The sequence below is a fragment of the Epinephelus fuscoguttatus genome, linkage group LG15, assembly GCF_011397635.1.
Source record: "Epinephelus fuscoguttatus linkage group LG15, E.fuscoguttatus.final_Chr_v1".
NCBI classification, from domain to species: domain Eukaryota; kingdom Metazoa; phylum Chordata; class Actinopteri; order Perciformes; family Serranidae; genus Epinephelus; species Epinephelus fuscoguttatus.
The window spans coordinates 24,836,199-24,848,061 of record NC_064766.1 but is presented as its reverse complement, the minus strand read 5'-3'; the positions used below and the strand labels follow the sequence as shown (position 1 = coordinate 24,848,061).

At 40.4% G+C, this 11,863-nt stretch overlaps 1 protein-coding gene across 2 annotated transcripts; it reads right to left on the bottom strand.

Annotated features, from left to right (window-relative positions):
- Positions 1 to 1,440: 1,440 nt before the first annotated feature.
- LOC125902070 (histone-binding protein N1/N2-like) lies at positions 1,441 to 7,343 on the bottom strand. 2 transcript variants are annotated; one of them, XM_049598178.1, is made up of 14 exons: positions 7,200 to 7,343; positions 6,950 to 7,060; positions 5,854 to 5,934; positions 5,346 to 5,455; positions 4,976 to 5,254; positions 4,779 to 4,864; positions 4,605 to 4,687; positions 4,415 to 4,488; positions 3,198 to 3,386; positions 2,885 to 3,060; positions 2,416 to 2,487; positions 2,030 to 2,122; positions 1,804 to 1,934; positions 1,441 to 1,639 (listed from the first exon to the last, which is right to left on the bottom strand). In XM_049598178.1, the coding sequence occupies exons 2-14, from the start codon at positions 7,048 to 7,050 to the stop codon at positions 1,633 to 1,635; spliced, it is 1,482 nt and encodes a 493-aa protein (XP_049454135.1). In that variant the 5' UTR covers positions 7,051 to 7,060; positions 7,200 to 7,343; the 3' UTR covers positions 1,441 to 1,632. The 2 variants fall into 2 exon arrangements, with proteins under 2 accessions (XP_049454135.1, XP_049454136.1); XM_049598179.1 differs by having other exon boundaries at positions 6,950 to 7,055.
- Positions 7,344 to 11,863: the final 4,520 nt, after the last annotated feature.

Here is an 11,863-nt window from a genome sequence, read left to right as displayed (position 1 = left end):
CTCATCTTTGTTTTTAGAGCACCATTTTGAATTTCTTTCGTTTTGATTTTTTTTGTTGTCATTCTTGCACAAGGGAAAAACCAATCATATCCCAGTGAAGGGGGAGATTCCTGCTCCGCCAGACGTCGTTTTCCCTGCGTTTCCTCCTTCACTGCAGTCCCTGCCCTCTTTGAACCCCCCATCCCCCTACCCCCCTCCCCTTCTTCCTTTTTCTTCCTCGCTTTGTGGAACTGACGTGTTCATCAAGAAAAGAAGGGCAATGAATGCACACTTGATTCTGCTTTAAACAGACTAACTCATTTCATTGATGATGCTGATGACACATTATTAATGATATTAATAAAATTGGTTCCTGACAAGCTGATATGTTTCAATATGAATCTGGCTACTGTGGTGTTTGAGTCCATGTGGAGTTCACTGTGTCGGCCCGTTTTAAAATCCCACGTTGATCCCACGCTGCAGCGAGTTCTTGATTCTGACAGGTAGTGAATTTTCACCTGACAAGAACAAATGCTGCACTAAGATAGTTTATTATTGCTGAATGTAACTGGTGCCTATATTTTGACTTGCTCCAAAAGGGACTGTAGTTTTAAAGGGTTAGTTCAGTGTTTTTTACATAGGGGTTGTATGAGGTGCTTATCCACAGACAATGTATTACATAGAGTAGGTGTCAGTCAGCACTCCCCCAGTTTGGAGAAGCAGCCAGGAGTACTACCACAGAAGCCAAGCAATGCACTGCTATAGATGGGGGAAGCAGCAAAACATATCTCTGAAGTTCAAACTGAGCATCAGAATGGGGAAGAAAGGTGATTTAAGTGACTTTGAACGTGGCATAGTTGTTGGTGCCAGACAGGCTGGTCTGGTCTACTGGGATTTTCACACACAACCATCTCTAGGGTTTACAGAGGATGGTCTGAAAAAGAGGAAATATCCAGTGAGCAGCAGTTCTCTGGGTGAAAATGCCTTGTTGATGCCAGAGGTCAGAGGAGAATGGCCAGACTGGTTCAAGATGATAGAAAGGCAACAGTAACTCAAATAACCACTGCTTACAACCAAGGTCTGCAGAAGACCATCTCTGAACCAACAACACGTCCAACCTTGAAGCAGATGGGCTACAGCAGCAGAAGACCACACCAGGTGCCACTCCTGTCAGCTAACAACAGGAAACTGAGGCTACAGTTCACACAGCCTCACCAAAACTGGACAACAGAAGATTGGAAAAACATTGCCTGGTCTGATGAGTCTGGATTTCTGCTGCCACATTCAGATGGTAGGGTCACAATTTGGTGTAAACAACATGAAAGCATGGATCCATCCTGCCTTGTATCAGCGGTTCAGGCTGCTGCTGGTGGTGTGATGGTGTGGGGGAGATTTTCTTGGCACACTTTGGGCCCCTTAGCTACTGTGAGAATCTTATTTGGGAAAACTTCAAAGCCAGAGTTTGATGAAACAACTTTATCAACTGTTTTATTTAACTTTATAGGTTACATTTGTGAACAAACACTAAACAACAGGCATAGAAAACGATGCACATATTTACAGTCGGCAAACAAGTGTAGGGGCAGTAAGAGCTCGGCACGTCGGTGAATCTCTTCAAGAGTTGGAAAGGAAACTTGCAGCAGGAGTCCAGCTTCACTGACTGGAAGACAAAAGGAGTTTGAGTTAGACTCGACAGCAGAAAACAAACCTACCAAAAGTCAAAAAATCCAAAGCTTTTCAGTTTATTATTGTTCAAAAGTTACTAAAACAATTACTTGATGATCACAATAGTTGCTCATTAACAGTACTGTGGACATCTCTCACCTCTTGACTTCCGTACTGTTAGCGTGTCCGTTCGTGTCTCCGTTGGCTTCGTGAACGCCGTTACTCTGACCATCGTTCTGCTTCACCTTCTTCACCACGCTCTCCTTCACTGGACTGTCCTCTGGCTTCCTCTGAAACAGACAGGTTCATTCAAATGAGATTGACAACAGATGTGCAACAACAGATTTTCAGATTGAACTGAAACCAAATATCTAAGCTCTCTTACCTTCTTCCTGACCAGGTGGGAGATGTCAGAGACTGGAGCTTTGGAGGCGTGGCCGTTGGTCGAGCTGACTCCGTTGGTTGACGTGCCGTTAATCTGGGTACAGAGACAAACAATGACAGATGAGTGCTCGGCAAGAGTTAAAGATTCAGTCAGATTCAGATCACTTTATTAATCCCAATTGGTTAGAGCAGCTTGCTTTGCACAAACAGACTGCTAAAACCTGTCCCGTTGTGTCACTCTTGTGATCTTACAGCAGATTTTAACACTGCTATTAAGACTGTTTGTCTTTCAGTGTGAGGCTGTGAAAGCAGACGCCAAACAAACCTATTGATGCCCATCACCACTTTGTTTAATAATCATTTCTGTCATTAGAGTAGGAGACTCACCTTTGAGCTGGATGAGGAGTCTCCATTCTGCACAGTGGTGCCGGGGAACGCAGAGGAAGTGGAGCCTCCATCCTGACAGGTACATGAACTTAAGTTAGATTCAAGCTCCTATACAGTTCATCTTGTTGATTTACACCTGCAGAAAGTCTCAACTGAGGTCAAAAGTCTATTCAGTACAACACTGCTTACGTGAATTTACTATATACAAAGGGATGACTGGTGGAAAAACCCCAATATATAATCACATTACTCCTCACTATTGGTTGGTAACCTAGTGACATCACAAAACTAGGGACAAAAATAGTCAGGTGTAAGAGGAAAAAAAATGCTCCTCAGGCCTGAGGAAGATCGGTAGATGGAAACGTAGTCTTGCAGAGAGAAATAAACTCTTTATTAAGAGCCTAAGAGAGTGCAGACGCCCTCTGTGCCTCTTTACATTTTAATAAAAACGACCCCATCCCCAACTCACCAGTGGAGCCTTCGCAGCCTCAGCAGCAGCAGCTTTTATCATTTTCTGACTCTCGGTGGCGTCCTCCACCTTCTCCTGGATCTCTGGCAGCAGAGCCTTCAGCTCCTCCATCTCCTTCCTCTCGTCCGGTAGAGCCTCTGGGCCCTCGGCCTTGTCGAGCAGCCCCTGCAGCTTGTCTGCAAGGCAAAGTGGGAATGTTAGCATCATACTCGAAGCTTCAAAGGCTCAGGCACCTGTTGCTACAGTGAAAACAAGGCTGATTAAAGGGACTGAAATATGACTTAAAACATGAGACCATGTTTCCTGTGCGTACCCAGCCTGCTCTTTATGACAGAGATGGAGCTCTTCAGCTCCTCGACAGCCTCGCTGTACTGGAGGTTTAAGCTGTAGGTCACTCCCAGCTGGTAGTGAGTCTCCGCAAGCAGGCGGCTGTCTGAGTCCAGGTGCTTCACCTGCAGCTTCAGACACTCCTGGAAATCCTCCAGCGCCTGGGTGTAATTTCCTGGAAGAGAAAGTCAGCGACTAAAGACCCATTTCTCAACAAGGAAGTGAATTTAAGCAGTAAAACAGGTTCAGTCTTTGAGGCACGTGTGTTGTAATATCAGTTATAGTACAGACTGAAGGGGTCAGGGCTGAAACTGCCAATTATTTTCATTATTAATTCATTCGTTTTAATTGTTTAGCCTATGAAACAAAACGGTTAGCTTCTCAGAAACCAGGTGACGTCTACAAAAACTGCTCGTTTTGTGTGTCTAACAGCTATTGAATTTCAAATGTCCCCACCGTGGGACTAATAAAACATTCTTATTTTACACAGAATAGCTGCAAATCCTCACGTGACAGCTGGAACCAGCAAATGTTTGCCTTTTTTTGACACATGACTTTGATGATTATCAAAACTGTCATGATTAATCATCACCTAATATGAGCCATTCAAAAATCAATTAAATACACCTCAAGCTGCCCCTCAACCCCATGGAATTTTGTACCATTATGGAGGATGGAAGCTGCGGACATTAAAAATAAATTAAGGAAATGACTCAATAAATAAATATTTTATTAAATGTAAAAATAATGATATTAAAAAGGCACTGAATAATTGCTAAAATGTAACTAAATTAAATCAATATTGTTTTAATTTGCCTCTTTATACATCATCTCTGAATTAATTCCCCTATTTATTTATTTTCCCTTTATTTGTTTACACTTAAAATTTTAAGTACGCTTTTTAATCTTTTTTTTTTTTTAAAAAATTAATTTAATGGCACATTCATTTTTTTCCTTTTTGTTTAGCCTTTCCACACAGGCAGCTCAGGTGGTCACTTCATCCTCTATAATTTCCTTCTTGTATGCTGTATCATGACCTTGTAAAGCACTTTGTGACTTATGTCTCTAAAAAGTGTTACAGAAATAAAGTTTACTTACTTATTGAGTCATTTATTTTTATTGTGACAGCTTCTGTATTCCATATTTACGAGTTACAACAAAAATAAAGTGTGCAAAACTAAGATTCACTGAGTGACTTGTTACCTGATTCAGAAGAAACTTCGCCCAGTTTCAGGTGAGCCTGTGCAGCCATGAGTTGATCCTCTTTAGGCTCTTTCCTTGTTTTTAAATAAATAAATAAATAAATAAATAAATAAATATCAGTTAACATGAAGCTGGAGCTCAGTGACCATCAAATTCACATCCTCACAATCACGGACAGTGTTTCAATCACCTTTTGTAGATGACTTTAGCGACTTCCAGCATCTCCCAGGCCAGCTGCAGGTTCCCCACCTCCTCATCGTCGTCGTCGCTGTCCTGAAACACACAGGAACACAGGTTTAGGATTTAAAAACCACACCTTCAGCCAAGTTATTCTGATGTGTACTTAAGCCGATTGGTCGAGTACCTTCTCAGCAGCATCATCTCCTTTTTCCTCTGCATCACACTCCATCTCCGCATCATCACCATCTTCCCCTTCCTCTTCCTCACCATCTGAAGCACAAATAACATGTGTTTGGAAACATATCATTACAACCATCAGAAAGCCATTTACAATCAAGGTCTGTTGTTAAAGAACAGAGAGAGAAAAAAGGGAAAAGTCACCTTCCGCTTCCTCGTCCTTTTCTCCTGACTCTTTCTCGGCTTCCTCGCCATTTTCTTTCTCATCTTTAATTTCATCGGATTTGCTTCCGTTGACCTTGTCGTCCTTTTCCTCGTCTTTCTCTGCTGCTTTCTGTTGCTCATCCTCAGCCTCAGCCTTTTCTTCATCGCCCTTCTTCTCCTTATCATCGCTCTGTTTCTCTTCGGCCTTCTCAGCGTCTTCGCCTTTCTTCTCTGCCATGGCGTCGTACACCTGAACCCTCAGCTCATCCCGGGTCTTCTCTGTTGAAGATAGAGAGGACAGTTAGGGTGAGCGGCATTACAAAATGCATCCAAACAGGTCACTTTTTCCAATGTTGTATTATTCTCTCACCATCTATGTTTTCTGTGCTGTCAACGTTGGAATCTTTGGGTTTTTCTTCTTCCTCTTCCTCCTCTTCTGGTACTCCTTCCAGAGCATTACCCAGGACTGTGTTCTCCATCCTGCAACCATATATATATTAAGAGGTTAAAACACATAAACCCACACTGACACTGAGCCTAAACTACACCAATCAGGAACTTTAAGGTTTTGTGTTGACACAATATGGATAATGCATTAATTATTTTTACTGTAACATCTCCATTATATGCAGCACTTATGATCAAAAGCATTATTTGATTATAAAACACAGGCTCGTTGAACTTTTATTGCACACAGCGAGATTAAACTATTAAAATCAGAGAGGTGTTGTGGTGCTCTGAGTCTGAGCTGCTATACATGTTTCAGACCACCAGATGTCACTGTGTTTGCTGCGTTTGAAGCAGCACAAATAAAATGAAGCCCCAAAGCTTCCTTCGGCTTCATTCACCTATCCCTGCTGTTTTAGTTATGAGTTTACCGTGCCAGATCCAGCAGCGCTTTGCCACACCAGAAGAAAGCCTCTCCACACTCGTCTGCTGTGTCTCCGTACTTTTTAGCCCTAAAATGACAGAAAAATTAAGTTGTAAAGTCAAATTATAATCAAACACAAATGGAAACCACTCAGTTTTTTGCACGTATGGAAAAGACAGCTGCACACAGTTACTATTATTTGCATAACAAACCTTAAACTGCCATTAAAATGACCATGAAAAACAGTTGGTTTTTTTTAGCAGTGATAAAGTGAGTACTCAAGATGTCACCTTGAGTACTGGGATGTTACACACACAATTTTTTTTTATTTTTTATTGACAAAACGATTAATAGAGAAAATAGGCAGATTAATCAATAATGAAGATAACTGTTAGCTGCAGCCCTGATACCTCATACAGTATTTTTGGTAGCAAGCAGATTATTTCACTTATTCTTCTTTATTTTAATTTAATTCATTAATTATTAATTAAATCTTTATTGCAGGTTTTAACACAAGTCATCAGTTTTGTTACTTCTTTTTTTTTTTTTTTAAATCAAAGAAATAAAAAGGAAAAAATGGCGATAAATGAAAACAAAATTATTCAGAATCAGAAATACTTTATTGATCCCTAAAAGGGGAAACTGACTGGTTACAGTCGCTCCATGTAAAGAATAAAGAATGAAATATAAGTATGTAAATATAAAGCAATAAAATAATAGAAATGAAAATGTGCATTAAAATAAAAAATAAAATTTGCATTGTGCTACAGTGTTTGACACTTGTACTTAAGATATTAAAATATTAAAAATAAAATATGCTGAGGCTGTATGTGTGAAATTTAACTACAATATAAACACATCAATAGAATAAAGTAAACATAAGAAATATGTGCAGTTATGTGCATGATAAAGTCGTACACTGGAAAATATTGCACAGTGTGTGATACTTGCGTTAATGTTTCCTTCACTGGTCATTTTCAAGTTTGTAAAGCTTTAACAAGACCTTCAAAATTAAGCATGTGGCCGCGCTGATGCTGTCTGGCTTATTAACTTAATAATATAATATGTGTTTATTGGTCTCTATTGTGTGGTAGTTGACTCACAGCATGCCGCAGGCCTCCTGCAGGGCGCTCACCGCCTCCACCACCTTCCCCATCACCAGGTGCTTCTTCCCGGTGCCGATTAGCTTGTTGGCCTCCTCCATGTTAGCTAAACTGGACACGACGACAATTAATTATCAACTCGACTTTATGAGGCTAAAGCCCAACACGTGCCCCAGCTGAGCCCGTAAATATTATTAAATGCTAACTTTATTTACATAAACACAGAGTCTAACGCTGAGTCATTACATACCTTGACAGAGAAATACCGAGTGAAACGTTAAAAGCAGAGCCTGTTGGTTTGTGTCTCAGCTCGTGTCTCCTGCTGCTGCTCAGACTCACTGCTCCGTTGTTTCAATTTGGCGCGAAATATTCCTGCCCTTTCCGGTCGCTTTCCGGGTTCGGAAACCAGCGCGGGAGAATTCTTAAAGGCACAGACTCAACATTGTCCTGCATTCAAAATCTTAATCAAGTAAAAGTGCAAAATTATTTTTCATATATGTTATTATAATTATATATATTTATTTAGATAGAAATAATTTTAAAGGCATATATATATATATATATATATGAAGTAAAATAAAGATATGAATGTGTATGTGGTCGTAAGAATGATGTGATGAGCTTATGTGAGTGTGTGCATGTGTACATAAATACATAACTGCTTGCGACAAAGTTACAAAGTTTCATTGTGTAACACACAATAACAGTAAAGGATGTATCTAAAAGTATATATATATATTGTATTATATATTGGTGATGTATTAACCCTTGTGTTGCCCCTGGACATTTTTGTCCATTCCCAAAATTCAAAACTCCGTCACAGACAAATGAAAGGTCACAGGGGGGTGACTTTTTGCATGGGGGTGTCATTCTGGGTGAAATTTCAAAATCTCAATCTCAAATCTCAAATCTCAATTTTTATCCTATCCATGACCCTTCAAGTGGACAAAAATGCCAGTTTTCTAGAAAGTGTCCAACAAAAGGTCACAGGGGGGTGATTTTTGTCAAGGGGGGTAATTTTGGGTTAAATTTGAAAATCCCAACTTTCAGCATGAAAATCCATTATTTGACCCTGTAATGCATTTTTATCCCAGCAACAATAACAAATGGCTAAATGACAGGTGGACATTTTTGTCCACTTGAAGGGCCATGGATAGGATAAAAATGCATTACAGGGTCAAATAATGGATTTGCTAGCCCGATGGCACTAGAATAATGATTTTCTTTAAATGTGTCCAGATAATCCTATAAGAGGTGGGCCGTGTTGAAACGGCCAGACACGAAAATTAACAATTGATTCAATCATTCATTAATTCATCTAGTCCATTATAATGAAGCTTTAATTTATTTTAATTATTTTTGTTTTCTAGCTGTTTATTTTATTTTTTAAGTGTTTTTCAGTCAAGACAAAGAAGGCAAGGCCGATTAAATTGATTATTGCTATGACCTGAATGAGCAGACCTGCAATAATCACCTGCAATAATCCCTGTTACTATAAAAGGCATGAAAATAAAATAAAATTCAATATTAATGCTATTTTGTTTGTATTTACATATACATAATTATTCATTTCATCACATATTATTTATTCTTGTGTTTATTTAATACTGAACATTTTGGGTTTCCATAACTACTTACCATACCGCCACTGTATGCAACAGCTTTATCAGAGCTGTTCAGTATTAAATAACTAATCAAAATTAAGTGGTGGTGCTATATATTTGTGTGTGTGTGTGTGTGTGTGTGTGTGTGTGTGTGTGTGTGTGTGTGTGTGTGTTTTCTGTGTGTGTAAAAGTACAGAATGCTGCTGTCATGTCCTGCTGTGAGGGACAGGGATTACCCTGTTCCCCTCTGCACTCCTCCCGCTGGCTCCACTGTGTTCCTGTCTCATCAAGACAAGTCTGGACCTGGCACCCAATCAACCTCACACTGAGACAATCCCACTCAGCCTCCTCTCACCCTGTCATCAATAGAGACAACAGCTATAATTCTCCTGAAAATCTATCAACACAACACACCACAGCTCATTTAGCTCATGTGTCTTTCAGTCAGAGGCAGTCGTTTTGAGTGGGAATGTTCTCGGGGGAATTTACTTCAGGTATTGCTGAAGACTGAAGACTTTACAAAATATGTTTCTTTATACCTTATGTATGTATTCAGCCTACTTACAGTTCAACATGCTTGGATTATTCACTTATTTACTTTCTTGTAGAGAGTTAGATGACAAGATTGGTACCACTTTTTCAAATATAAAAGTAAGTCACACTCAGGATTATAATGAGGTGCTGATCACTGGGAGTAGACTTGATTACAGAAAACAAGTGTTGCACACTGTGGCTCAATATGCATTTTTTTTATTTTGATTATAACGTTTCGGCCACGAGGGTCAATTCAAGATGTATAATCAAGACTGGTACCCCTCTCATGTTTGTCTGTTAAAGGTCCAGTGTGTAGGATTTAGAGAAATAGGCCTATATGGGCAGCAATGGAACATAATATTCATAATTATGATTTCATGGGTGTAATTACCTGAAACTAAGAATTGTTTCGTTTCCTTACACTGAGCTCTTTATAGTGGGTCTTCTTCTACAGGGTCCGCTCTGTTGTTTCTACAGTAGCAACATATGGACAAACCAAACACTGGCTCTCGATAGGGCCATTCACATATTTATGTCAGCCACTGCAGTTCTCCAGCATGCTTGACACACAGGAGTTTCATTTGGTTGCAATCTGCAACCTCACCATTAGATGCCACTAAGTCTTACACACTAGACCTTTAAATATGAAGCTACCCTCAGAGGCCAGCTTGCATATTTTAACGTAAAGACTGCAAACAGGGGCAAACAGTTTGCCTGGCTCTGTCAGAAGGTAACAAAACATGCACAATTAAAACAAAAGAAACTTGTCAAAGCAGTCTCACTCTGAAATCAGCGAAATCTGGCGTTTGGGCAGTGACTTACGGTGTCAGATACGCGGCTGGTCGCCGTTATAGTTTAATGGTGCTCAGCAGCTTCAGGGGGAAACGAGGCAGGACACGAACGAAAGTAAAGGCGACAAAAGTCTAAGTAGGGCACGTGGGAGTGGGGGTGGTGGTGGATGGGTCCAACAAACACTGACTTTCACCCACTGTTCTCGTCCCGTAAGATTCTAAAGCTAAACCCTGTTCTTTTTTACAAAACCTAGCCATGTGTTTTTGTTGTTGAAGTAAAAAAAACATCACTTTGCAGTGTTTTACCTATGTAGTGCGTTTATTTTGAAAGAAACTGTATGTAAATGTTAAATTTCCTGTGAAAACTGAGGTGTATTTTGAAAGAAGACAGTACAAGTAACAGGCAGAACTTGCTCCAGAATGTCATATCTGCACCAAAGGTACCTTTCATGTTGTATCTGGATGTGGAAACACGATATGTGATGAGGTTTGAGGCCAGAGTGAGAATGTGTTGAATATGTAGTCCCTTTCCACTAACATCAGCTAACATCTGGCTTTCGTATTTAATGGCAAAGGTTACAGTTGGCATTCACTTTCAGGTCAAATGACTCCGTTGTACTTACAGGTATTTATGGGCTCCAGCTCCAATCGGCTCCTATCAGCAGTGATAGAAATACTGTGATGGACGCGCTAATTTTAGCCCCTTTGCTGGCACAATGCAATGAAAGGCCGCCACAAAGTACCATTCATGTCTGTCCAAGCTGCAGTCAAACATCATACAAAATGTAGTCAGCACCAAGTTTGAAAGAGAGACTGAATAAGTAAGAGTTAAAACAAAGACATAACCTCCATTCACTGGCCTCCATGCTGCTTTTTACTGTTTACAGACCTGTTTTTTGGTCCATCTGTGATGTTGAACTTAACACACCATTTGTCTGATTTTTCTTTTCTTGTTAATTTACATTCCTCTGAAGGGGTTGAAACACTTTGTAATATCCTCAAAGATCTGTTGCTTCCATTTTTTGGCTGTGCTGCTGATAACCAATAGGCCTTTGATAAAAACCCCACAGAGCAGTGATGCACTGTACAGCCTTGGCCTCCATCACTGAGTGCAGTATATGAAGCATACTGTGTACCCTCATGTGAATGCACTTGGGGAATTACTTGACGAGAACATAGAACTGCGGTAATTTACCAATACAGGATCAGAAGTATATTTTACAACCATTTTTCATCCATTTAAAAGAAGTGTTGTGATCATCTGCGCGGCTGAACGGGACCAGGATGATTGATGGACACACAAGTGCCCTTCAAACATCCAGTTGCTTTGGAACCAGCAGCGGAGCAGAAGCACTAATTACGAGCATATTGTGAAGCAGGAGATGAACACAGTGCAGCGTTTGATCACTAGCCCACCGCAGTGCTTCTAACAGGAGGTTATTGTGTGTCCCCCTCTTATCTGGCCCTTGATGCGGTGCCCATGGCAACCGCATGCAAAGACATTGCTTGGTGACAGCGCAGAAAGGAGGCATGGTGGAGGGGCTGTCTGAGCAGATAACAGCCTCAGTGTGTCCAGGCTACACACACTCAGGTGAACTAATGTTCTCTGAAAAACAATGCAGGTTTCACTTATCTATAAATGCTGGCTGTAAAACAAACAGTACATATAGAGCCTCAGTTTCTGAGATCAGTGTGTCAGCATGTATACGTGGGCAGATTATGAGACAATGGGCCCCTGGGCACAGATATGCAAATAGGCCCCACCACCTCTCCTACACAGGAGCAAAATATACAGACTCTGTGCTCTGTGGCTTTTTTTGGGTCGTTTTGTGTCTCCTTGTGGTTGTTTTGTGTCTCTTTGTAGTTGTGTAGGTCTCTTTCATGTAATTATGTTCCTTACTGAAGTCATTTTGTGTCTCTTTGAGGTCATTTTTTTGTCCTTTTTAGTTGTTTTGTGTCACTTTGTTGTCATTTTATATCTCCTT

Coding starts and splice junctions, on each gene's coding strand:
- LOC125902070 (XM_049598178.1), bottom strand. CDS start 7,050: ATGGAGGAGGCCAACAAGCTAATCGGCACCGGGAAGAAGCACCTGGTG. Junction 4,865..4,975: donor AAAGGACGAGGAAGCGGAAG/GTGACTTTTCCC, acceptor TTTGTGCTTCAG/ATGGTGAGGAAGAGGAAGGG. Junction 2,123..2,415: donor ACTCCTCATCCAGCTCAAAG/GTGAGTCTCCTA, acceptor CTCTGTACCCAG/ATTAACGGCACGTCAACCAA.